This window comes from Pocillopora damicornis, chromosome 4, assembly GCF_964200805.1.
Source record: "Pocillopora damicornis chromosome 4, jaPocDami1.2, whole genome shotgun sequence".
NCBI lineage: Eukaryota > Metazoa > Cnidaria > Anthozoa > Scleractinia > Pocilloporidae > Pocillopora > Pocillopora damicornis.
Window position 1 is genome coordinate 4,769,741 of NC_142673.1, and position 27,339 is coordinate 4,797,079.

At 39.1% G+C, this 27,339-nt stretch overlaps 3 protein-coding genes across 8 annotated transcripts in view; 1 reads left to right on the top strand and 2 right to left on the bottom strand.

The window, feature by feature from the left end:
- LOC113685640 (uncharacterized) overlaps positions 1-16,082 on the bottom strand; it is a 16,351-nt gene extending 269 nt beyond the window's left edge. Inside the window, exons 1-2 of one of the 2 annotated variants that reach the window (XM_089205118.1) lie at positions 15,677-16,082; positions 1-4,120 (exon numbers count right to left, since the gene is read on the bottom strand). The exon at positions 1-4,120 is cut by the window's left edge and continues 269 nt beyond it. In XM_089205118.1, coding sequence (XP_089061244.1) covers positions 921-4,120; positions 15,677-15,824 — 3,348 coding nt within the window. In that variant the 5' untranslated portion in view covers positions 15,825-16,082 and the 3' untranslated portion in view covers positions 1-920. Of the gene's footprint in view, positions 4,121-8,363; positions 9,514-15,676 lie in introns of those variants that run through there. The other variant, XR_016186213.1, reaches the window with a different exon arrangement.
- LOC149046553 (52 kDa repressor of the inhibitor of the protein kinase-like) lies at positions 10,825-13,105 on the top strand. Of its 5 annotated transcripts, none has more exons than XR_016185516.1 (3): positions 10,825-11,344; positions 11,530-12,470; positions 12,574-13,105. XR_016185516.1 is itself a non-coding variant. In XM_089202661.1 (2 exons), exons 1-2 carry the CDS (start codon positions 11,215-11,217, stop codon positions 12,183-12,185), a joined length of 786 nt encoding a protein of 261 aa, XP_089058787.1. In that variant the 5' UTR covers positions 10,825-11,214; the 3' UTR covers positions 12,186-13,105. The 5 variants fall into 5 exon arrangements, 2 of the variants coding, with proteins under 2 accessions (XP_089058787.1, XP_089058788.1); XR_016185517.1 differs by having other exon boundaries at positions 12,746-13,105; XR_016185518.1 differs by having other exon boundaries at positions 10,829-11,344; positions 11,752-12,470.
- Positions 16,083-17,758: 1,676 nt separating the features above from the next.
- LOC149046554 (uncharacterized) lies at positions 17,759-23,944 on the bottom strand. Its single transcript, XM_089205117.1, has 2 exons — positions 23,737-23,944; positions 17,759-22,190 (listed from the first exon to the last, which is right to left on the bottom strand). Exons 1-2 carry the CDS (start codon positions 23,897-23,899, stop codon positions 18,991-18,993), a joined length of 3,363 nt encoding a protein of 1,120 aa, XP_089061243.1. The 5' UTR covers positions 23,900-23,944; the 3' UTR covers positions 17,759-18,990.
- Between the last annotated feature and the right edge of the window lie 3,395 nt (positions 23,945-27,339).

Here is a 27,339-nt window from a genome sequence, read left to right on the forward strand (position 1 = left end):
CCCCAGTCCCTCCCCCTGCGCGGTCCCTGAAGACGTTAAAAAACGATCTGAGCAGGAAACATGCTCGTTAATTACAGTCACTAAGAGTAAAACGCGCTCCAGAAACAAGAGCAGGTTTCACTGAACAGATTTCCATAGAGCGTAGCTTTCTTATGTTCTGTTCGGCTATATCTTCTTTGGCATGGTAGAGATACAGATAAACAACTCTAACATAGCAGTAGCTAAAGATTGTTTTTGTACCTAAGACTATATGCCACTTAATCAAACTTGAATGAAAATCCATATTCCATAAACAGAGAAGAGTACCTTAAGTCATTGTTGCATTATACCTAGACATGTATTTCATCCCTGAACCAACAAATATCCCCCTTAATTTCATATCAAAGGTGCTCGATACAGAAAAACTTCTAATACATAACCAGCGTTCATAAAATAACATTCGACATAAAGTACCCAACGCACTCAACTAGAAAACCTACAGAAACGCCATCCATTTCAAGAGTGATTACACGAAGCTCTTTGGATACACAATGAATTAGAGAGAAGAACTCTTTCTCTACCTTGACTGACCCGTCATATGTTGTGATATAGTGTTAACCTCGGGCTGTCTTTTGTTTTCATCGTTTTTTAGACTACTAATCTTTTAGAACAGGAAAAATAACACCGAAAGAGGAAACAATCTATAACCACAACATATTATAGAGTTAACAAATACAATTCCCTAAACGACGCCACGGTCTTTTAGGTGGTTTTAGACTGAAAACTGAAACTTGTAACTACAGTAATGAAACTTTTTGGTTGGAGCCTAAATTAAGTAGTAAGCTTAAGTCACAAGATCTTGTACCCTTGATATGAGTATCAACTATATCTATGATAGTTAATTATGGCGGACGTTCGGATTGAAAAAAAGAAATTTTTAATTAGTCGATATCGTCGACTTCTGCGTCTCCCCAATGTTGGCTGTTCACGGACAGCAAATTGGTTCTTTCTTCATTCACGCCGCTTCCGCCACAAGAGCACCCACGGGAATCTTCATACCCAGTTATTATAAGACGGTAGAAAATAACGCTCATTAATAGGAGAAGAATGCAAGAGTTAATAACAATTACAATCCACACATATGCTGCTGAATAACTCATGGAGCTTTCCATGGCCGAGAACCTCAACAGTATGAAGGACATTGAAAGCACCAGCAAAACAAGGGGCTCGAAAAAGTTTTCAGAAGCAAACTTGTGATGAGGAAGATCGTTATAAGGATGAAAACACAGATGAATTATAGCAAAGCCCACGAGAAGGACCCAGACAGCGAAGGTTTGTAAAGTAGAGGAAGACGAAATTATGGATAACGCAATGGCTAGTAACAGGCGACGGAGTAGCATTACAATCTCAAAGTACTGCTGATACCTTGGTTTGTAAGGTAAATAAGCAGGACCAAGCCACGTGTCAAGTTTTTCACGATCGTCTTGGCTCATGCTGTTTCTTTTTCCAAAGAAAAAGAACATGAGTGAGGAGAGAAGCAAAGGAAACCCAATCACGTAGACCACTACGGAGACAAAACCAAGAGCTGATAGTGTTCTGTAAGTAACAGATTTGCATTCTATCCAAGGGGAATTTGGCATGTACAGAACATCACGGTCATTTTGGCATGGGCGTAAGATGGAAAGAGTTTGCTTTACAACTGGAAAGTAAGTGAAACTTAAACAGAAAAAGGCACTTTGACGGCATTTAAAGTGAACATTTTCCATTTGTCCTTCTCGGGGACGAACCTTGTTGTAGCTCAGCATAACTATAAAGTAGACACCCACAAGTGCCAAGAAACCAATTGGAAGAAGGAGAATAAAAGCAAACTTACCAACAGGATTGAAAAGAGAAGGTAAATCGCATGAAAGTGAAGGGAAATACAAATTCCAGTAGCTACTCAAGTAGCTTTGAGCTGCAATAATTTTTGGAGGCCAAACGTTTGAGCTAGAAACCATGAAGTCCAGGGTTTGAATATAAAACACTACGATGCTGATGAGTGACTTTGAACCTTTCCCTCGACTAGTCATACACAACACGAAAACCACCAGGTTCAATTTAAAAACCCAAGTGGGTAAAAATTCCAAAAGCATAAAGATCAGCATTAAGAGAAAATGTACTGCTGTTACCATGAACCATTTAACAGGTCGCAAGTTGAAATAAAAAAATGACCAAAGTAGAACAAGGAAAGAAATGGCAAAAATAGGAATGAAAAAGTAGTAGTAAGTAAGATCACCTTTCGCACATTGGTAGCACAATCCGCCAATTTTATAAAATCCTTCTTCACAACGAGAGCAGAATCTGTCAGTGTTTCCTGGATGACACATGCTGAATTGATCGCATGTCGTGATTAAATTTGGCGATAAACGTTTGGTGTGGGATAAATGCGGGTCGTTGGGTGATGTGTCAAGGCGACAAGTGCAAGAAGCCAGCGGATTGCACGCAGCAGGTACTGGACACTTGACGAGATGAGTAACATTCTTAGAATTAGGCGATGGCCAGTAGCCGGGAGTCATCCTCATGATGTTTGGGCGGATATCTTTCAAGGTATTGACATCAACTTGTTTGCACGTCCCTCCGTCCATACATGATTTGCATAGTCCACTATCTCCGTAAAAATGAGCATCGCAGATACAATACTTGTATTGGTAAAATGTAGGATCTAACCGAATACGTCCATTATTGAACGTAAAACGCCCTTCGGGACACGTATAGTGATCTCCTTGATGAGGCCTGATCATTCTTGAGAAGTCTGGCTGAAAGGTATTTGCCGATATGCTTGTTCCTTTCCTCATGAAAGGATTTCCTGAAATATCTAAGTATTGAAGAGCCATGAAATTTTGAGTTCCTAATGGTAGAGAACCTGATAAGTTATTTGCAGAAACGTCAATATATGATAGAACTGAGACATCGCCAAAAAAATCAGGTAATTCTCCATAAAAGTTATTGCCACTTAAATCGAAAGAGGACAATCGTAAGAAGTTGAACAGGTTCGGCAAGACAGGACTCTCTATATCACAGTAGCTTACATTTATGACAGATAAGTCCTCTTTGAAATTAAATAGCCCCATTAAACTTTGAAAATCAATTGCCAATCCTCTATTTTCGGCCAACGATAAATAAAGACTAATGCTTCCCTTGTCATCTTTTGGCCATGGCTTGCCTTCATTAATTGACGTAAACCAGTTTTGAGATAGATCTAAAATATCAAGTGGTTTTAAAAGCAGATGGCCTGGAATATCCCCCGTAAGACGATTGTTTGCAAGATTAAGGTTTCGCAGGGCACCGTTGATCGGAAATATTTCTGGAAGCTTACCGGATATATTATTTCCTGGCAAAAAAAGGCTAGCTATGTTTGGTGGAAACTTTCGAGGTAATTCTCCCACCAAATTCACTCCCGATACGTAGACAGACGTCAACGAAGGTATTGCAAATATGTCGGAAAGGTTTCCAGACATCATCCCGGGGGTATTTCGTAAGGTAAGATCATAAAGTTTTGTCAGTTTCGAAATACTTATGGGTATTTGTCCAGTTATGTTATTCCCGCCAATATCCAGCATCCGAAGCTCCCTCATATTCCCTAAGTCTCTTGGCAACTGTCCAGTGAGGCCTTCTCCGTCCATAGGACTGGCTATAAAGAATTGCAGATTTGTAAGATTGACGATATCCTGAGGGATCTCGCCAGAAACAGAGGAAGCACAGATGATTAAGTTCAGCAATAAACTCATATTTCCAAACAAAAAGTCCCCGAGTCTACCACGAAGGCTAGGGTTACCAGGCACGCACAAAGAAAATAAGTTTTGTATTTTCCACAAATTGGAAGGGAGAGAGCCATTCAAGTTGTTAAAGGGCAGCACAATGGACTTGATGTATGAATTTCTGTGACACGTGACTCCATACCAGGAACAGTGCTCTATTGAACTATTCCATCCACTGCTATTATACCATTGCTTGCCATTTGTATATGTGTAAATATCTAGAAGAACTTTTCTTTCTTGCTCATGTGTAAAAGAGGTGTCATAGGTGTAATTTGGAAAGGTTCCGTGATTAAAAATGCGTCGCAAACAGTCTTTTCCTTCGACTCTCAGGAACAATTGCAAGTCTGTTGGAAAAAGATGAAATATTTATGTATTGATGACTTAGCCATTTGAAAAACTACGGTGTCAGAGATTCTTGGGTACGGGGAAGGGGGCTGGGAGGGGCTGTAAGATTTTTGTAGGGTCATGATTAATATTATCTTGATCCTCCTTAAGGACCTTGAGGTTTTGTAATGTTCCTATGATCCCCACTCACTGGCAGTTTAGTGGAAGTTACTCTTTATGGTTCCTCCCTTTATATTCTGTTGGCGATGACTGGTTCTCCTCCGTTTTCCCAAAAACCTCTGTGCTCCTTCCCAAATTCCCATCCCCCCTCCTCACCAGGCAATAAAATTTCTTCCATTTTTTTCTAACTTAAGACTTTCTTAACTTGCTAAAGTAAAAAAAAACCTATTTCGCCACTTTATAACGGACAGAGAGGAGGGCAATTGAAAGTGAACATTAGAATCCAGGTATATAGGCTCAACCAATAACAATGAATAATATGGGACCAAGAAAAGGGGGAAGGGAGGGAGGGGGTAGGGCTATTTGATAAAACTTGTCAAACCTACGTGGGATATATACTGATTGAGTAATCAAGCTCCAAACTTGTTCTCCCAACAAACTGCGCCAGTTTATCGCGTTGAAACCTCCGGGAAAATCTCTTCGGTTAAATAATTGTGTGAGGGACGATTCATTATTATCAGCAGGGGGAGGGGGGTGAAATGAAGATTTTGCATGATCACGTTCCTTTTAGAAAGAACGGAGTAGGGATCAGCAAAAGGAGGGACCGTAGAAAATAGACTGCGAATCAACTGCCAATGAAGGGAGGAACACAACAATATTCAGCAGAGCCTTAAGGGTGTGTTTGCGTCAGAAGGGGGAGCGAGGGGGATCAGTAAATCCTGATACAGCCAAACTTTCTCCTTTCCCCCTCCCTCAGGATAAATAATGACCGATCCTTCTTGGTATTGTACAGCCTAAACTAAAATACACTGCGTATAAAAGGCTTATAACGTATACAAAATATGCAGACAGCTTCTGTGGCAGACCCACACTAAAAGATGTCGAGCTTTTTCAGAACGGGTCGGTCAGCGAACCCTATAAGAGATCTCTTTGTGGGCGAACATTAATAAGCGAACCTTCCATCGAGAAACATGCTATTTCAACTGGGACATCTAATGTGAACCGAGGGAAGCATATCTCATCGTGTGTGTAAACGTGATCGTGAACCAAGCAGAATACCAAGACGATGTTTGAAAATTTAAGAAACAAGAGCAGAATGCTTGGAGGGGAGGGGAAGGGTTGGTGATTGGTGGTTGAATCCACCCCACGAAGATTTGTGCGGGAATGCCCCGCCTGGATACATACCTTTCGCGTTGAAAATGTAATTTGACTAAAGAGTTACCTGTGTATATATTTTATCTGTAGAAAATGGAGCCCCTTTCATGAAGGTTTAGTTAAGCAATAGATTCCTCAAACATGTTAAAAGGGTGTTAGAAAGGCAACGAAATTCTTTTTCTCTAAACTAACAAACTTTAGTGTGGTTTTCTCTAAACCTTTTTGCTAATTTAAAAACCCGTAGCCGAGAACCGTTCGTACCCTCGAATATTAGAAAAGTTTCCTTAAGATTACCGTATCATGTAAAATGTTTCGATAATTTGCTTTATGCACTGCAGCAAGTTCGCGTTAAGTACTAGAAATGAGCATGACGTTGATCCAAGCCGGAACTAATCAACATAAAAGGTGTGTTACCGCTGATATTTACCAATCAAAACCTAAATTATGCCACTCTAAAACTAAGGTAAAGGTTTCCGCCTTCATGAATTATTACCATTAGAAATTTCAAGGGTTTTTTTAAAATTCAGAGGAATTCTACGCAGACCTCTCTTGTACACCATTCTATATAGCTGATGTTTTCGAAGATGAAGATGATGCACAATAAGAATGGAGCTTGATGTTTAATGAATCTGCGATGAACACGTACCTTTCAACATGATTTAAATAAGCAGTAAGAGCGACCCGTAGACTACAAATGAAATAAGGAAAAAGATGAATAAGTCCACTGAGAGCACTGGAGACCAAACTGCAGGGGCGAATTACAAGAAGGTTAGGAATGAAAGAACAACCAACGAAAGACGAGCAAAAGTTATATTCTTTTGTGAAAACATTGATTCAACGAAATCCACTTCTGCGCATTGGAAAATACATATATGTTATTTGCCGGCTGGGAGGTCCGTATGGTGAAAAACTGTGACCGAGGTCTTGAAAATACTGCCCGAGGCCGTAGGCCGAGGGCAGCATTTTCAAGACCGAGGTCACAGTTTTTCACCATACGGACCGACCCTTAGCCGGTAAATAACATATTTATTGTTTTTAAACATGACGAAATTCTTTCCGAAAGAACCCGAATGATTTATGGCCGTAAATACGGCAAGATCTTCCATAGACTGAACAATTTTTGAGTGAGTAAATGGTAGTTAAAATAGAGGTGATGCAAATTTAAGAGAGATGCCTCAGCGAAACATTTTCATTTCCGTAACGATAAAGGTGATTTAAAAGGCTTCCAAACAAACTTTGAAACATTATTTTTACAAGTATCTGTCACAATCTGACACCTGTCAATTAGAGAGCGCGCAAGAAAAAAAAAAGCGTAAGAACATTTGAAAACCAACAGAACTAATTTGGCAAGGACTGCCACGACAATGTTTTCTTCAAAACCAGTTAATGATCTAACGGAAAGTATTATTCACTCTCATCGACCATTCATTCATGTACGAAGATTTACCTCTGTTTATCAAGTAAACGGCGAGGAAAGTAATTGTGAGTAAATTCAATTTTTTTCTTTTGGAGTTGTGAGAGTTTGCTCGTTTGTTTGCTGTAATGGCGTGTTTAACTCTGATCTTTCCTTCACAAAAACTTAATTCGAACGGCACACTCCAACGAGATACAAGGGAATGTAATGCGGCCTTTTTTCAAAATATTCCTTCAATTTCTGTTGTGCAATTTGGGTACAAATGTCCAAATTGAACGGAATTGGAAAGACTCACCAGGAGCGTATATTTGTTGTAGAACTTAAATTAAAACTTCGCTCGCTCTTTCACTATGAACAAATTGCTCGAGAAAATTCAGATATTAAATGAATGAAAGTTCCATCGTTCAGTTTAACTGTAACCAAATACCTCACGTTTCAACTTTCTGGGTACTTTTTGTGAACGATTAAAATTAATTGCAGACGGTTTTTAGGCCGCTTGTCAACCAACGTAATGACACTATTGTTTATACAAATTCATTCTGAAACCAATATTTTTCTGTCAACCAAAGTGATTTGATAGAGAGAAAAGAGAGGATTCATAAGTTATTTATCGGCTTGAGGTAGTGACCGACGTGTTTGCTTAAAAATACTGCCCAGCTGGAAAACGAGGTATATTTATGAAAAATGACAACGAAAGTTGGGATGTACTCGGCGACTCACGAAAGCGTTACCGTGGCCCGTGGGCAGAGATAGGAAAATACTGACCGGGTAAAGAACCAATCAGATTGCAAGATTCGTTACCGTGCCCTCTAAAAAAACAATAATCTCCAATACTGCAAACACCAAAAGAATACCGCAGGTTAGACCAACAAAGCTGAACGATAAAACCCTTGCTGTGCGAGACAAAGACTGAATGCAAACCTGATTAATACATTCGTAACAATGGGAACAGGAATTTCGAGAAACCGCACTTGATGTTACGATGTTACACCAATTCAAACACTTTCGCCCTTCTCAATTTCTGAGGAGTTGGTATCCAGGAAAATTAGGGTCTTAAATTCAAATAAGGTTGCGGGGCCGGACTGGAGTACTCGCAAGTTGCTAAGGTTAGCCGAGCTAGCAATCGTCTCGCCTCTTACTAAGCTGTATTCGATGAGCATTGACCAAGGATAAGCCTTTAGCCAAAGGAAGAAAGTTCACTAGCTTATGCCCCCTTTTTAAAAAGGACGATCCTTCTAACAGGAGTAACTATCGAACCATCTCTCTACTAAGCCTTCTAAGTGAGATCTTGGAATCGTGTGCATCTGACACGATGCTGAAGCATGTTACGGAAGGCGAAATACTGACTGAGAGGCAACGGGCCTGCTGCAAGGGCCACTCGACCCAGTTATTAATTTCCCATCGTAAGAAAGTAAGTTATTGAAAAGCTGTTAATAATAATTCAGTGGCCGCTACAACCTTTATTGATTTTCGTAAAGCCTTTGAATACGTATCTCATAGTAACCTGCTACATAACTTGAAGAGCATATTTAGAAGCGAGGGCAATCTCCTCTTGGCTCGCAAATTATCTGAATCACCGGACACAGGTTACAGTTGTGAACTTTACTTAGTCGGAAGAGTTTAATGTGACATGCGGCCTCCCACAAAGATCAGTGCCAGGCCCAGTTTTGTTGAGTTTGTACACCTACGACATGCCGTAAGCTGTGACATCAGGCAATCTCTTCCTGTATGCTGACGATACTACAGTTTACTGCATCGGATCTACCGTTAATAAAGCATGTTACTTACTAAGCAACGCGCTCGACGAGCTTAACAAATGGTGCAAGACTAACTCGTTAATATCACACTCTTCAAAATGCGAGGTAATGATCCTTCATTGCTCCATACCCTTTGATTACCATTGGTAACGTTTGACCTTTGATCTAGAATTAATTGGAGAGGTTTGGTTGCAGCTTGCCTTTCACTTTCTCGAAGCGCTTGAGGATTGTAAATGAAGGAAGAATATTTTCCAACGAAAAATTGGTATAATTCAAAGAGAAATATGGAATTATTTGAGGACCGAGTCCAGCCTTGTCACTAAAACGTTTTTCAGTGTCGAGCGCTTGGATGGCTTCATACTCCGTATGCAAGGTTAGCGAAAAATATCAAGTTCGAAATTTTGGGCTACCTGAAAGTGTCAAGCGCTTGGATGGCTTCATACTATGTATACAGGGTTAGCGAAAAATATCAAGTTCGAAATTTTGGGCTGCCTGGAAGCGCTTGAGGATTGTAAATAAAGGTAGAACATTTTCGTATAAATATTTTTTTAATTTCGAAGAGAAATATGGAAAAAAACGGGCTGCCGGACGTTTAATTATTCCAAGTTTAGTCACTTCATTGCAGGAACGTTAGCGACTCTGACAGTTTGTGTTACAATTCTTATTTGCTGCTTTTCATGGACAACAACCTCGACCACTCTTTCGAGCCCAAGTTCCTCTCCACGGGCAGGAAACTTCAACTGACCCTTAGTCCTATTTAACAAGGATGGCAAACTTCAATTAAAAAAAATTGATGAATGAAAGCAAACGTGGTGGATCAACATTTTCACCTTCTTCGAATGGCCGCAGGGATTTTCGCGTTCCTCTTTGGCAACAACCGATCCATAAGCGTTTACTGCCTCGGAATCTACAAAATCAATGGATTCATCTAATTCCGTACCGGATTAAAACGCACAGAACTGTTTTAAACAGAATTATTTTGATAAGTTCTTCAAATTCATCGGAGAAAAGGCAGAAGGTATTTTGAGACGTGACAAGGTAAAAATAACTGACCAATCAGAGGCGCTATTTAAACGGGAGCGGTGGTTCAAAACAAAAACAAACGACCGCGTGGCATCAAAGTTGGAAATAGGCCTTCAATACAAAACGAATTTCAACTATTATGGTCAAAAATCAATCTTGAGTGATGCATAACCTCCGAAAGTCAATTACTAGAGCAAAGTATTTAGCACAACTTGCTAATTAGAATTGATGAACAACCCTTCGTTTTAAGAGCGCTTATCTGTAAAAATCAGACAAATTCTTAATTTCGCGGCAAGGGTGAAAAATTCGATTTCTTTCTTATTTTAATATTAGATAGGCTAGACTATGACTAAAATCACTGGATACTTTTTTTGGCAAAATATCGTTTTATTTCCGAGAAAAATACAAATATCAAAATTCTGTTAAAATCGTCATTTTTAGCAGCAAATTATCGCACAAGTTTGAGGGCTTCACGTTCAAATACAAATCACTATCTCGTCTTTTTAACACTCAAATCTTCTTTTTCAAGCTCATAAGACCTTACAAAACGATTTTTGTAAACACTGCGTTCCTCTTTGCGTGTAAAATAATTTAAATTCGAAAGCATACATTTCTCTTCAGTAAAAGTACTTTGTGAGTAAAGGTAATATGTTTCAACCCATATAAGGCCGGGAAATGTACATGGGTACACATTTCCAAATGCTCTAACCTCATTTGCTGTAGAAGAAACATCCAAAGACCATTTTACTGTGGTTGTCTTGTCGCTCGTCGTATTTATAACGTCCGATGAAACTGTCTGTCAATCTGCGAACTGTCACCAACCTTCGTTGTAAAACGTTTGACATCTTTCTGCACTATGGCATCTTATCCAGCGGTTCAGTTGACTGTGAGTGTTGTTCGGTTTGCGGTGCAGCAGATCTGATCAATGCTTTGAAAAGTGGCACTACACATGTCAGGGGTGGATCCAGGGTAGTTTACCTGATTTCCGGAACTCACTCAAATTATTTCCGACCTAGTTAAATGTTGATAAAAGTACTTTTGGAAAACACTCTAATTTCCCTTTGGAAACTACTGATACTTTTGTGGAAATCACTTAACGTCTTCCAGAAATAAACCATCTTCCTGTTTTACAGTTATTTATTAAAGAAAATACGTTTAGAATGACTAATTTCGTTATAATTGCGGTCACGAGGCGTTCGGGAGCGCTCCGGATCACGCGCTGGCCTTTCGAGCTTCGATTACACCTCGGAAACCGTCGGAAGCCGTCGGAAAATGTTCGTGGAGCCAATCTTTACGCAACCGGTGGGTGTAAGTCCTTGTTATTTGGTGACAATAACAGGCGGAACACAGTCAAAACCCCTCACGATTGGCTAGCAAAGATTTCGTCATCGGAACTCACTCAAAACACTCTTCTGATTGGCTAGTTGTGTTTGGAAACTACCTTGGAAACTACTGACAAAGTATAAAAAGGGCAGTTCCTCCCCCAGCGGGTCTCTTTCGTTGCTCCTACAATACAAGTACTTTTGAACTTGCTCAGGGGTTAACGACGGAATTTACTGTTAAACGTTTAAAAAATACTAGTGTTATGACTCGCGGAGATCCTGTTTGTCGGAGGGAGGATTGTTCTCCCTTCGACATTGGCCTAGTTTTCGACGAGATCCACAACTACTCGCCGCATCAGAAGCTGGAGTTCGTCGAAAACGTGTGGAAACCAGGTGAGCTTTTTGATTTCCCCGTGTCAATGGAAAATGGAAAATCTCGTAAGTTTGTCTCGGGCTGGCTGAAAAGATTTCCATGGCTAGCTTACTCCAAATATTTCGATGGAGCATTTTGTTTTCAGTCCTTGAAGACATGAGCACTGACATTGATAACAGACATCATAATCTCTACCAGGAAGCAGTGACCATTGCAAGACAAGTAGCAGTCCAGCCAGAAATGCCAAGGATAGCCCAGAGACAAATGCATAGAAATAATGCTCCTGCTGCAACTCCTGAGGGATATTTCAAGATCAATCTTACTAGAGTTTTTCTTGACCATGTACTCCAGCAGCTCAACACCAGATTCCAGGATGATGTATTTGTTTGCTATAAAGGTATTTCGATTATTCCCTCTGTTTTACTAGCTACTGACCCTGCCTGGAAGGCCAATGTTTTGGAATTTTGTAACCATTACAGACAGGACATACCAAATTATGCAGGATTACAGGCAGAGCTTTTGTTATGGGAGAGATTGTGGAAGGGGAGGGATAACAGAGGAGATATTATTCCTGACAGTTTGGAGGCTACACTGAAGGATATTGACAAAGATGCATATGTCAACATCTATTCCATGCTGAAAGTCCTGATCACAATTCCAATTTCATCTGCATCTTGTGAGAGATCCATATCATCCCTTCGGAATCTTAAGAACTATTTGAGAAATACAATGACCCAGGACAGACTGAATGGATTGGCACTGATGCATGCCCACAGAGACATGGATTTTGACCTTGAACGTATAATAGATTTATTTGCTGAGTTACATCCTAGGAGAATGAGAATGGCAAACATTTTGTAATAATTTTTTGCACCAGCTGTTTCTAGAGTACTTGTGAGTTATGTTCTGTCTGGGTTATGGCCTTTAAGTCTCATAATCCTTAAACTGATGGAGAACAGTACAGAAGCTCAAACTGGTGCCTGTATAACTTTTTTCAACTCATTTGAAGGTTATTTTCTATTTTGTTTTACTTGTGATGATTTTCCATTGACATTGACATTGGGTTTTCATGTTAAGCTTAAATGGTTAACAAACATTTTCACTGAACTCAACCAGCTTCACAGCAATTCCCAAGGATGAAGAAAGGCTAGTATTATTTCAAATTATCATTTTACTTCAATTTGTATATCATTTTATGATTCTTATAATTTATATTTTTCTAATAATTGTTTTATTTTTTGAATTCCAGCTCCCAACACAGGCTAACCATCCATAAAGCCCTTCTCTCTCTCTCAAATTCTTTTCTGTGTTGTGCTCCTATAAATGAAATGAATAAAAGCCAGCTCAGGAAATGTTGTTTTTAGTGTTGCTAAACATTTGGATTTATTGAGCCTGGCTTTCATTCATTTCATTCATTATAGGAGCACAACACAGAAGAAATTTGAGAGAGAGAAGGGCTTTATGGATGGTAAGCCTGTGGTCCCAAGGATGAAAAAGGCAAGTAGATTTTTATTATCAATCTTTAAACTATATCATCAATTGTGCTTGTTTTTCTTTTGTTATCAAAAACACTAACACTTGGTTCGTTTTTTTTTCCTCCACATCTTGATTTTCCTGACTGGGAGGTGATGTTTTCCAGTGTGAAAAGTCTTGGTGATGACTTGGCCTTCCTGAAAACACTATATACACTGGTTTGCACAGTAGCTAAAGGTGGAATATTTGTAGATCAGAGTGTTTCCTGTAGTACTTTCAAGAAAAATAAATGTTTTTTGCCTTTTTGATTACATGCTTTTTTAGTCTTTTGGGGGCAATTAAATTTTCTAAAAATGCATGAAATGGCCTTTAGAGAGCTCCAAATTTCAAATTTTCTCGGGGGGGCATGCCCCCGAACCCCCCTAGCAGGAGTGGGTCCTCGGGTGGAAACTACTCACTCAAAATCCTGGATCCACCCCTGCATGTGTTGCATTCAACGTTGTGTTGTGTACGAAGAGTCGTCACGCAATGCAAATCATACAATGGAAAGTTATTTTTTAGGGGGTATGGGAAGGGGAAAGTAACAAGACGTCACTCTGCTGCTCAGATTTTTTGTTCTTGTGAACATCGAAATCTCTTACATGTAAGTCGCGGAGATCGGGCCTTTGGCTAATACTCGTTAAAAAGCTAAATTTAGTACCTGCTAAAAGTAGTAAGCCTGAGTAAACAAAACCTGGTTTATGGTAATTTACGATACCTATTATTTGCTTAGAAGCGGGGCTTCGGACTTTGTTTTTCACAAATACACTTACTTACACGGTCAACTTTGTTACATAACTGGAAGGTTGTTGTTCGTTCATGTCGCTTATTGGCGGAGTTTGTTGTTACGACACTAGAGATCGAAAGTGTGAAACGGAAATTGTTCCTTTACTTTCATGCACCAAGAATATCGCAAGTCATAGGTCGGCTTTCAAATTTACCGTTCCTGAAGATGAGATCGACCTTATTTTGTGCCTAGCGCACATATGTCAGCCCCTCTGTAGCTTAAGGTTTTAAACGTTACTTGGGTCTGTTAATAGTGGTTAATAGTACTACTCCCTTTTGCAAGCCCCCAAGTTCCCATTGGCCACGGAACATAGCACCCCTGCCTCTCATAAGCCACACATCCCCACCTCTGCGTTTTGTAGCATGGCGCAGTAAAAATGTACGAAAGGTTCTCTTTCATACTATTCGGGGTATTCCTTGCAATTTTAGTGGAAAGAAAAACACCCCTAAATATTTTGTATTTTCAATTCTGATAGTGCTTATTTATATGGAGTTTTGCCCTTCACCTACCCCCTAAAGTTCCTTTGTCACCGGTATTGCGTGACAACCCAAATACTCAAAAGACGTACATGGTTGTAGTCAACTCAGTTTAGCATTGAATTAAACTGTCAAATGTAATCTTTTAGCAATACTCGCAGTCAACTGAACTATTGAATAAGATGCTACAGTGAAGAAAGATATCGAACGTTTGACAACAAGATGGTGTTCGACAGGGCTGGTGGTTTCATCGGACGCTGTCATTTATACAAACCTAAACAGGACGAACGACAAGAGAATTACACTAAAATGGTATCTGGATCGGTCTTCTGCTGTAAATGAAGTTAGAGCATTTGCAAATATGTTTCTATGCACATTTTTCGGCCTCATATTGGTTAAAACATATTAAAATGGAATGTTGACCGCAAAAGGTCAAATAACTGCATTTTAACGGACTTTGAAAAGCTTTTGAATCGCTCTCAATCATTTGCCCAAACAAATTTTTACAGTCGTATTGAGAACATCTTTTCGAAATTCAACCACCAAAAGTTTAATCCATTTGAAGGTTTAGCACATGGTGAAAATTAATTTTATTCACGAAGTATTTTTACTGAAGAGAAATGCATGCTTTCGAAATTAAATTGTTATAAGCGTAAAGAAGAGCGCAATGTTTACAAAAATCATTTTGTGAGGTCTTATGAGATCGAAAAAGAAGATTTGAGTGTTTAAAAGACGAGATAGTGATTCGTTTTTGCACGCGAAGCTCTCAAACTCGTGCAATAATTTTCTGCTAAAAATGACGATTTTAACGGAATTTCGTTATTTGTATTTTTTCCTGAAATAAAAAGATATTTCGCCAAAAAAAGTATGCAGTGATTTTGGTTATAGCCTAGCCTATCTAACATTAAAATAAGAAAGAAATCGAATTTTCCACCCTTGCCGCGATATCTTTAATTTTTACAGACAAGCGCTCTTAAAAGTATGACACGACAATTTTATAGGAGAAGTAAACATTTCAAAGATGACGAGAAAAACCTTCTTGCTTAACAAGACTTTCAAAATGAATTTTATATCGTGGTACAGCCTTTAGTATACAACCGAATAATTTCCGCGGGACTTACCCAGCTTAATCATTTTTTTCCTCTTCGTTAAGACATGTTCATGCATGCATGAAAATCAAGAACCAATATTCAAATAAACTAATAATCATATTCCTCCGTCGTCAACTAAGTCAAAACAGACCAGATCAACAATCTGCGGATAATATGCTCGATCCATTTGCCCGTGGGTAGCATGCTGATGTCAGTTTGTTTTGCTTTTTTGTTTTCTACACGAAACGAAAGATGTTTGAAAGTCTTAATGTTATAAAAGAAATGGTAGCGTGCAGCGTACAACCATCAAGTTATGGATACACTTCAGAGGTTTTCTTAGCACTCAAGAAGCTTAACTCCGGACGGACTCACGGACTCTGATGTTTTTTCCGTGCTTAGAAACTTTCCGCGTGCATCCATAACTCGAAATTGAAATCAGATGACTCAAGTGTTTACTACGCCATAACTCTATCCTCTTGTACTCACCATAAGTATCTCGAGGCCACAATGCTTCAGCTTGTCCAACTTGCAAACCAACTATTTGGTAAAAAACGATGCCCAGGAAAATAAACGGAAACGGAAATTTGATGCTTTTGGTCCGCGAAGCTTCCTTCTGGGTTCCGAACCTGGCCATGTTTCCAGGTCTGTAAGAGTATCATTTACACAGTGTTCCCTTTAATTGCACATTAAATTGCAGACGGGCGTCATGCCATGGCACTTTTAAGCGCCTTGGAAAATTTTGGAGGCCTTTCATGATTTCTAAAATAAGAGTGCCAGTGATGCGTTGAAAAGGAAGTAGGTGTGCGGAAGTAAATCTGCAGCTAAGTATAGAACGGAATAATTTCCGCGGGACTTACCCAGCTTAATTATTTTTTTCCTCTTCGTCAAGACATGTTCATGCATGCATGAAAATAAAGAACCAACATTCAAATAAACTAATAATCGCATTTCTCCGTCGTCAACCTAAGTCAAAACAGACCAGATCAACAATCTGCGGATAATATGCTCGATCCATTTGCCTGTGGGTTGCATGCTGACGTCAGTTTGTTTTGCTTTTTTGTTTTCTACACGAAACGAAAGATGTTTGAAAGTCTTAATGTTACAAAAGAAATGGTTAGCGTGCAGCGTGCAACTATCAAGTTATGAATATACTTGGGAGGTTTTCTTAGCACTCAAGAAGCTAGAGGTTGCACCCGGCTATCGCCTCGTGATGCTTTGGTCCGCGAAGCTTCCTTCTGGGTTTCGCACTTGGCGATGTTTCCAGCTCTGTAAGAGTATCGCTTACACGGTGTTCCCTTCATTTGCACATCAAATTGCAAACGGGCGTAACGAGAGCTATTTTGGACACCTGTCATGATTTCTAAAATAAGAATGCCAGTGATATGTTAAAAAGGAAGCAAGTGTGCGGAAGTGAATGTACAGCTCCAGGCGGAATTCATTTAAACACTCTTATTTTAATTCTTTGTTGAATTCTAGAAAACTAAAAAAGCTAAACAGATCGTGAAAAAGAGAGGAAGGCGTTCATAAGAAAAAAAAAAGATTTTTAAAGGAGAAATTGCAGTCCCTGAGTAGGTCATTCAAGTGAGATTATCATTACTTGCTTTCAGCGGGCTAACACCTGGTTATTTCAGGCAATTACTATTGTTTGTTCTACTTTGATCTTGAGAAACACTTAAACTGAAAGCAGCTATCAGGAGTTTCAGAAGGAGCGTTTCCTAGATATTTCGAACAGGATATGAGGACTGAATATCCTTACGACGAGTCTCTTTTTACCCTGAACTGTGAATAAGAAGCAGGTGAACAGAGCACAGTTGCTTTTTTCGCAGGTTTTATCAAATTAACGGCCTGGGTAGTTTGCAAATTTTACTCTTAATTGCCCCTGTAATTAGAGTTGAAATATACAGACATCGCATACGTCCAATCACCAATGCAGTTTCGAAACCTGTAATAGTTTTCAAATGTCTGCTGAGTCATGAGCACCAAAAATAAGCTGTGCGGGGAATTTTTACGGAGTTGGTTGGCGTCATTTAGCAACCGATATCAAAATGAATTGCAAAGAAGTGAAACATAATTTGCAACCTCATGATTTCACTCGTTCATATAAAATAAATATGCCAACAACAGACCTTTAAGATGACAACGTTTCCTGATACAATTTAGAAGAATAAAACAAAAAACCTTTTAGAAGAAAACGTTTCCTGATACAATTTAGAAGAAAAACTGTAGTTTCGAAACCTGCGATAGTTATCAAATGTCTGTCGAGTCATGAGCACCAAAAATAAGCCTCGCTGGGAAATTTGTAAGAAGACAACGTTTCCTGATACAATTTCGAAGAATAAAACTGTGACGTTTTCGAAGCCATCATGTATCCCGATCAACTTGATAAAAGATAAGTCGCTTAAACAATGTAGACAGAATTTTTCATGGCGAGTAAGGCGTTGATAGGTCAGCTTGTCGAAAGGCACGGAGAATAGGACACTTTGGAGAATGTGGGTAGAGATCCCACCTTGGCCTTACATACGATATCCCCCACCACCCCCTCCCTCCCTTAATTCCGCAGCCCAACGACTCTCCCTGTAATATTTGTGCATATCGTAAATGATTATTTCCACATTGCAGAGAAAGTTTTAATACAAGATACCTTAAACTTAGTACAAAACTGAGTTTTAAAGTTTTAATATAGAAACGTGTAGTATATCATTTTCTCTGACACTTGAAAAAAACTTGGTTCAAGATATCGATATATATATCTTACAAGTTAATGCTGAGCGAGACTAAAGACGAACGCATGAGCTTCAGCCATTAAAGCAGACGATGAGGACAAGCTAAGTGGGACAAGTTTTTTTTTTTTTTAAAGTGGGGGGGGGGGGCCCTAATACCCCCCAGTCCTTCCCCCTGCGCGGTCCCTGAAGACGTTAAAAAACGATCTGAGCAGGAAACATGCTCGTTAATTACAGTCACTGAGAGTAAAACGCGCTCCAGAAACAAGAGCAGGTTTCACTGAACAGATTTCCATAGAGCGTAGCTTTCTTATGTTCTGTTTGGCTATATCTTCTGTGGCATGGTAGAGATACAGATAAACAACTCTAACATAGCAGTAGCTAAACATTGTTTTTGTACCTAGACTAAATGCCACTTAATCAAACTTGAATTGAAATCCATATTCCATAAACAGAGAAGAGTACCTTCAAGTCATTGTTGCATTATACCTAGACATGTATTTCATCCCTGAACCAACAAATATCCCCCTTGATTTCATATCAAAGGTGCTCGATACAGAAAAACTTCTAATACATAACCAGCGTTCATAAAATAACATTCGACATAAAGTACCCAACGCACTCAACTAGAAAACCTACAGAAACGCCATCCATTTCAAGAGTGATTACACGAAGCTCTTTGGATACACAATGAATTAGAGAGAAGAACTCTTTCTCTACCTTGACTGACCAGTCATATGTTGTGATATAGTGTTAACCTCGGGCTGTCTTTTGTTTTCATCGTTTTTTAGACTACTAATCTTTTAGAACAGGAAAAATAACACCGAAAGAGGAAACAATCTATAACCACAACATATTATAGAGTTAACAAATACAATTCCCTAAACGACGCCACGGTCTTTTAGGTGGTTTTAGACTGAAAACTGAAACTTGTAACTACAGTAATGAAACTTTTTGGTGGGAGCCTAAATTAGGTAGTAAGCTTAAGTCACAAGATCTTGTACCCTTGATATGAGTATCAACTATATCTATGATAGTTAATTATGCCGGACGTTCGGATTGAAAAAAAGAAATTTTTAATTAGTCGATATCGTCGACTTCTGCGTCTCCCCAATGTTGGCTGTTCACGGACAGCAAATTGGTTCTTTCTTCATTCACGCCGCTTCCGCCACAAGAGCACCCACAGGAATCTTCATACCCAGTTATTATAAGACGGTAGAAAATAACGCCCATTAATAGGAGAAGAATGCAAGAGTTAATAACAATTACAATCCACACATATGCTGCTGAATAACTCATGGAGCTTTCCACGGCCGAGAACCTCAACAGTATGAAGGACATTGAAAGCACCAGCAAAACAAGAGGCTCAAAAAAGTTTTCAGAAGCAAATTTGTGATGAGGAAGATCGTTATAAGGATGAAAACACAGATGAATTATAGCAAAGCCCACGAGAAGGACCCAGACAGCGAAGGTTTGTAAAGTAGAGGAAGACGAAATTATGGATAACGCAATGGCTAGTAACAGGCGACGGAGTAGCATTACAATCTCAAAGTACTGCTGATACCTTGGTTTGTAAGGTAAATAAGCAGGACCAAGCCACGTGTCAAGTTTTTCACGATCATCTTGGCTCATGCTGTTTCTTTTTCGAAAGAAAAAGAACATGAGCGAGGAGAGAAGCAAAGGAAACCCAATCACGTAGACCACTATGGAGACAAAACCAAGAGCTGATAGTGTTCTGTAAGTAACAGATGTGCATTCTATCCAAGGGGAATTTGGCATGTACAGAACATCACGGTCATTTTGGCATGGGCGTAAGATGGAAAGAGTTTGCTTTACAACTGGAAAGTAAGTGAAACTTAAACAGAAAAAGGCACTTTGACGGCATTTAAAGTGAACATTTTCCATTCGTCCTTCTCGGGGACGAACCTTGTTGTAGCTCAGCAGAACTATAAAGTAGACACCCACAAGTGCCAAGCAACCAATTGGAAGAAGGAGAATAAAAGCAAACTTACCAACAGGATTGAAAAGAGAAGGTAAATCGCATGAAAGTGAAGGGAAATACAAATTCCAGTAGCTACTCAAGTAGCTTTGAGCTGCAATGATTTTTGGAGGCCAAACGTTTGAGCTAGAAACCATGAAGTCCAGGGTTTGAATATAAAACACTGCGATGCTGATGAGTGACTTTGAACCTTTCCCTCGACTAGTCATACACAACACAAAAACCACCAGGTTCAATTTGAAAACCCAAGTGGGTAAAAATTCCAAAAGCATAAAGATCAGCATTAAGAGAAAATGTACTGCTGTTACCATAAACCATTTAACAGGTCGCAAGTTGAAATAAAAAAATGACCAAAGTAGAACAAGGAAAGAAATGGCAAAAATAGGAATGAAAAAGTAGTAGTAAGTAAGATCACCTTTCACACATTGGTTGCACAATCCGCCAATTTTATAAAATCCTTCTTCACAACGAGAGCAGAATCTGTCAGTGTTTCCTGGATGACACATGCTGGATTGATCGCATGTCGTGATTAAATTTGGCGATAAACTTTTGGTGTGGGATAAATGCGGGTCGTTGGGTGATGTGTCAAGGCGACAAGTGCAAGAAGCTAGTGGATTGCACGCAGCAGGTACTGGACACTTGACGAGATGAGTAACATTCTTAGAATTAGGCGATGGCCAGTAGCCGGGAGCTATCCTCATGATGTTTGGGCGGATATCTTTCAAGGTATTGACATCAACTTGTTTGCACGTCCCTCCGTCCATACATGATTTGCATAGTCCACTATCTCCGTAAAAATGAGCATCGCAGATACAATACTTGTATTGGTAAAATGTAGGATCTAACCGAATACGTCCATTATTGAACGTAAAACGCCCTTCGGGACACGTAAAGTTATCTCCCTGATGAGGCCTGATCATTCTTGAGAAGTCTGGCTGAAAGGTATTTGCCGATATGCTTGTTCCTTTCCTCATGAAAGGATTTCCTGAAATATCTAAGTATTGAAGAGCCATGAAATTTTGAGTTCCTCCTGGTAGAGAACCTGATAAGTTATTGGCAGATAGATCAATATATGATAGAACTGAGACATCGTTAAAATAATCCGGTAATTCTCCATAAAAGTTATTGCCACTTAAATCAAAAGTAGACAATCGTAAGAAGTAGAACAAGTTTGGCAATACAGGACTTTCTATACCACAGTAGCTTACATTTATGACAGATAAGTCCTCTTTGCCATTAAAAAGCCCCATGAAACTTTGAAAATCAATTGCCAAGCCTCTATTTTCGGCCAACGATAAATAAAGACTAATGCTTCCCTTGTCATCTTTTGGCCATGGCTTGCCTTCATTAATTGACGTAAACCGGTTTTGAGATAGATCTAAAATATCAAGTGGTTTTAAAAGCAGATGGCCTGGAATATCCCCCGTAAGACGATTGTTTGCAAGATTAAGGTTTCGCAGGACACTGTTGTTCGGAAATATTTCTGGATGCTTACCGGATATATTATTTCCTGGCAAAAAAAGGCTAGCTATGTTTGGTGGAAACTTTCGAGGTAATTCTCCTACCAAATTCACTCCCGATACGTAGACAGACTTCAACGAAGGTATTGCAAGTATGTCGGAAAGGTTTCCAGACATCATCCCAGGGGTATTTCGTAAGGTAAGATCATAAAGTTTTGTCAGTTTCGAAAAACTTCTGGGTATTTGTCCAGTTATGTTATTCCCGCCAATATCCAGCATCCGAAGCTCCCTCATATTCCCTAAGTCTCTTGGCAACTGTCCCGTGAGGCCTTCTCCGTCCATAGGACTGGCTATAAAATATTGCAGATTTGTAAGATTGACGATATCCTGAGGGATCTCGCCAGAAACAGAGGAAGAACAGATGACTAAGGTCAGCAATAAACTCATATTTCCGAACAAAAAGTCTCCGAGTCTACCACGAAGGCTTGGGTTACCAGGTACGCACAAAGAAAATAAGTTTCGTATTTTCCACAAATTGGAAGGGAGAGAGCCATTCAAGTTGTTAAAGGGCAGCACAATGGACTTGATGTATGAATTGCCGTGACACGTGATTCCATACCAGGAACAGTGCTCTATTGAACTATTCCATCCACTGCTGTTAAACCATTCCTTGCCATTTGTATATGTGTAAATATCTAGAAGAACTTTTCTTTCTTGCTCATGTGTAAAAGAGGTGTCATTGGTGTAATTTGGAAAGGTTCCGTTATTAACAATGCGTTGCAAACAGTCTTCTCCTTCAACACTCAGGAAGAAATGCAAGTCTGTTGGAAAAAGGTCAAATATTGATGTACTGATCATTTAGCCATTTGAAAAACTAAGGTGACAGAGATTCTTGGGTACGGGGAAGGGGGGTGGGAGGGGCTGTAAGATTTTTGTAAGGTCACGTTGAATATTTTCTTGATCTCCCTTAAAACCCTTAAGGATCCCTAATCACTGGCAGATAAGTGGAAGTTACTCTTTATGGTCCCTCCCTTTATATTCTGTTGGCGATGACTGATTCTCCTCCGTTTCCGCAAAAACCTCTGTGCTCCTTCCCAAATTCCCATCCCCCCTCCTCACCAGGCAATAAAATTTCTTCCATTTTTTTCTAACTTAAGACTTTCTTAACTTGCTAAAGTAAAAAAAAAACCTATTTCGCCACTTTATAACGGACAGAGAGGAGGGCAATTGAAAGTTAACATTAGAATCCAGGTATATAGGCTCAACCAATAACAATGAATAATATGGGACCAAGAAGAGGGGGAAGGGAGGGAGGGGGTAGGGCTATTTGATAAAACTTGTCAAACCTACGTGGGATATATACTGATTGAGTAATCAAGCTCTAAACTTGTTCTCCCAACAAACTGCGCTGGTTTATCGCGTTGAAACCTCCGGGAAAATCTCTTCGGTTAAATAATTGTGTGAGGGACGATTCATTATCATCACCAGGGGGAGGGGGGTGGAATGAAGATTTTTCCATGATCACGTGCCTTTTAGAAAGAACGGAGTAGGGATCAGCAGAAGGAGGGACCGTAGAAAATAGACTGCGAATCAACTGCCAATGAAGGGAGGAACACAACAATATTCAGCAGAGCCTTAAGGGTGTGTCTGCGTCGGAAGGGGAAGCGAGGAGGATCAGTAAATCCTGATACAGCCAAACTTTCTCCTTTCCCCCTCCCTCAGGATAAATAATGACCGATCATTCTTGGTATTGTACCTAAACTAAAATATACTGCGTATAAAAGGCTCATAACGTATACAAAATATGCACACAGCTTCTGTGGCAGACCCACACTAAAAGATGTCGAGCGTTTTCAGAACGGGTCAGTCAGCGAACCCTATAAGAGATCTCTTTATGGGCGAACATTAATAAGCGAACCTTCCATCGAGAAACATACTATATCAACTGGGACATCTAATGTGAACCGAGAGAAGCATATCTCATCGAGTATGTAAACGTGATCGTGAACCAAGCAGAATACCAAGACGATGTTTGAAAATTTAAGAAACAAAAGCAGGAAGGTTAGGGAATTGGTCTATGCACGTTTTCTTTCATGAACATATGAGAAACCTGCATCTCTGTCATACCAAGGGAAAAAACAGTTACTGGATAAACCAATAATTAAATAATGCAAATGCAGGCACAAAAACAAAGCTTCTTTCCAACAGAAAGCACGAGTGCACACAACTATGTGTCTAGTTTTAGTATGGTTTGGGGTGTTACGGAAATCTCTGCGAGTCTCCCGAAGTGTTTGCATGATCAAACATGATGCTGAGTTTAAGCTTTCCTAGCCGCTAAGGAAACTATGCAACGTCTTTCGCACTCACCGTAAATATCCCTCGGTCGTAATGTTTCCGCCTTTCCGTCCAGCAAAGTGACTGCCCGGTAAAAAACGATGCTGAGGAGAATTAACTTGCATTTTCTGAACAAATATGAAAATTGCATAATATTGGTAAGAAACATTCCACGGTGAGCTCCTGATACAGTCATGTTGTGAGCCTGAGAACAGGCCTTGAAATATTCCTTTATCTCAAGAGTAACAGGCAGCTATTGTTCAGTATGCACGTTTTGTCCTATTATTAATGCTCTGCATGTATCATATTCTAAATTAGGAAAGAACTGATGCAGAAAGACTGAAGAAAGAAGTCGATGATTTTCTGGGTTAATGAAGCGGTGCTTTTCAAAATATATGTTATTTAGTTCTGTACTTCCTGTATTAAATTCCTTTGAAATGCGCTCATTTTTTATTTCCTCGTCGCCAGTAAGAGTTTTCAATACAATTGCTCCTCTTGCCACCGGGATCCTTTCGTATCGTTGTGATGCAAATTCGTATTCGTATGGTTCGTATGGTAATTAAAAATCATGGCGAATATTCTGGCTTCGAAACTGAATATTTTTAGAGGTGCTTGAAAGTTTTTATGTTAAAGCTTCGAAACTCAAATAATTTGGCGAGGTTGGGTAGTTATGTCCACATGCACTTTCGATACTATTGATCTTGAAGATTTTAGCTTCGTCATGCGTTCTTAGATAAGCTGTAAGAATTTTTTATTGAGTGTTAAAGGGAGGGGTTTAACATATTTTAGTAGTGAGACAAACACACACAAAAAGTTTTACAAAATTAAACAAAACATAGTACTATTTGTATCCTTTAACACGCACAGGAATCCTTGGTGCCACCTAGAGGAAACGATTTAAAGAAAGACTGCAGATGAAGGGTAGGAAGTGGCCGCGAAAGGGGAAACTTTTTGCAAATGCACGATACATTTGGATAAATTTGTGACTGCTAACCATAGCATCTTTTAAAAACTTAGCTAATAGAGAGGCGCAATTCAAGTTTGGTCAGAATTTTCGTGCTTGCGATAATCTCATCGACCCAAAACATCTTAACCTCTAGTCCTTGATTACTGGCTCAGAAGCAACTATCGATAACGCGCTAAAAGTCAATTCGATCAAATCAATTATTATTATTATTTCCAGCTATGTATTTCCTTTCACTCATGACACAAATGATTTCTAGAGTTTTCTTGTTACAATGTACGGTGTAGGATGGTTCTCAGCTTATTTAATTTGCATCAATTTAATCAATTTTTCGTCGTTAATTCATATTGAAAGCATGCTGGCCCCGCTTGGCTGGGTCGTTAGTGTTGTTTGTCCTCCGGGAGTTTTCCTTCGAATGTTCGAGATCCCACTAGGTAATTTTGTGTCGAGTCGAGACAAGAATTTTCCGGTTGGGAACTTTTGCTCAAGGGTAGCATCCCAGATCATTTATATAGCCAAGAAAAATAACAGACCAATATTTTCTCTTAACAAATCGACCCAAGAGATTCAAAGGAAAAAACAACGTTGGTAGAGTGAGTAGTGAGATGGCTGGCGGGAAACAGTCATCAGAGTCAGGGCAAATGCGTAAAGACATAGACTCAACGTAGAGAGGTAGAGTCTTTTCTTTCTAGGTCCTTGGGTCAATGTTAGACTATGTATGGAATGTTTCATCCAAAACCGGGATCATGACTACTTTGGATAATTTTACTGCGTGCCATACAGGTACAGGCAGATGTTGAATAAAAGTTTGCTTATTTTTTTTATTAGTACACATTTCTTTTTCCAAGAGTCATGTTTATCCGGCCTATGCTGAATTCTAATTTTCAAATCAATGTTTGTATTCTTTTAAACATTCTTAGATCTCCCAGTATCAGTTAGTATTCATGCAAATTAAACCAATCCTTCTAACATTTTATTATGTGTAGGGATTGGTATCGGCTATAAAAGTATGATCAAATCAAAGTTTTGTGACAAACCTATGCATCAAATTTATGTTAAAGAAATGTAAAATGGTTTCCGTGTTTATATAGCCTGATGTAAACACTTGGGAGGTTGGGAGAACACGAGATAAGCGTAGGAAACCACGACGCGAAGCAGAGTGGTTTCCAGCCTATCGAGTTAAGGCTAAAAAAACGGTTTCCGTGTAAACACGGAAACCATTTTCCATTTCTTTTATAAAATAACTAATGAAAGAGCCTCTTCTTGCAACGAAGGAAAGCGACGTGCTTATTGTTGTTGTTCATTTGGCTTTTCGGCCGTTTCTTGAATACTGGGAAAATTAAACTCCAAAGAAAAATTAGGAAAATCTTCTTCTTCCATTACTGTACTCAAAACAAACTTAAAGAAACTGAGTTGCTGCTAAATAAATAGCAGGGAGAACTCCGCGAGAAGATTCAATATGAAAACCGTGTTTACATACGCTCATGTAAAATTGTTTATAGCCAATCAGAGCGCGCGTACTATTTGAATTATTTTATAAAAGAAAATATTGAATTCTTCTTAACCTTTTAAACCCTAAGAGTGATTGGCATCAAACTTCTCTCTACAATATCATCCCTGAATCACACGTCAGGGTTAGGAGAATAAAGGAAATGATCACCAACGAAAGGAGCTTTTGATTAGTAAACAAATTCTCCTTGTCAGCACCTAAGGAAATGTATGAAGAGCAGTACGGGGAATATACATACTTATTTTAGTGTGTAAAGGGCGAAAACTAGTATATCAAAATAAGAATGAGGTAGCAGGCACAAGTGTGGCTTTTCGCCATGATAGTTTCCAGGTTTGAAAAAAGTCACTGCCTACTTAAATCCTCAGTTCCTTTGCCTTTACCCCGTCAAAACATTGGCAACAGGAGTGATTAGCAAATTAATGATACAGACAAGAGAGCCTATCCCCACATACACCCTCCTCAATCCTGTTAGCTTACTATGGACACGGCATTTTAAATATAGTGCATATGCCACAAATTTTCTATTTCTCCGACTAATTATTTTGTAATAGTGTTTCCAAGATGTAGAAAATGGTTGGGTTGAAACATAATACAGATTTGCCAGTATAAAGTCAAATGAAAAAGTTTTACATATCGATAAAATTTATTTTTGGGTTTCATGTTCACATGTTGCAACAATTTCACCAACCAGTGAATTTAATAGAATAGAATAGAAACTTTATTAAAGTGTCAAAAAACCGTCTAGCCAGGGAACAAATCCCTTACTAATTTGGGGACACCAATTTAATTATTTGCAAGCATGAGAAAAATACCATCTAAAACTTTTTAACCCATTTAATATAGCTAATAACAACGTCAACTCAATCTTTAAACTAAAGAGAAAACTTGATCGCTGTTTGGAATTAATGTCTGTGATATACAAATGAAATCCAGGTATTATCTCAGGTTTTCTACCAATGTCTTCATGGTCGAATCCTAAGTCTCTCTTCGTCATCAAGTTTTAATCACGATATTCTAGTTCTAGCGGGACTTACCCAGCTTAATTATTTTTTTCCTCTTCGTCAAGACATGTTCATGCATGCATGAAAGAACCAATATTCAATATTCAAGAACCAAAATTCAAATAAACAAATAATCATATTCCTCCGTCGTCAACTAAGTC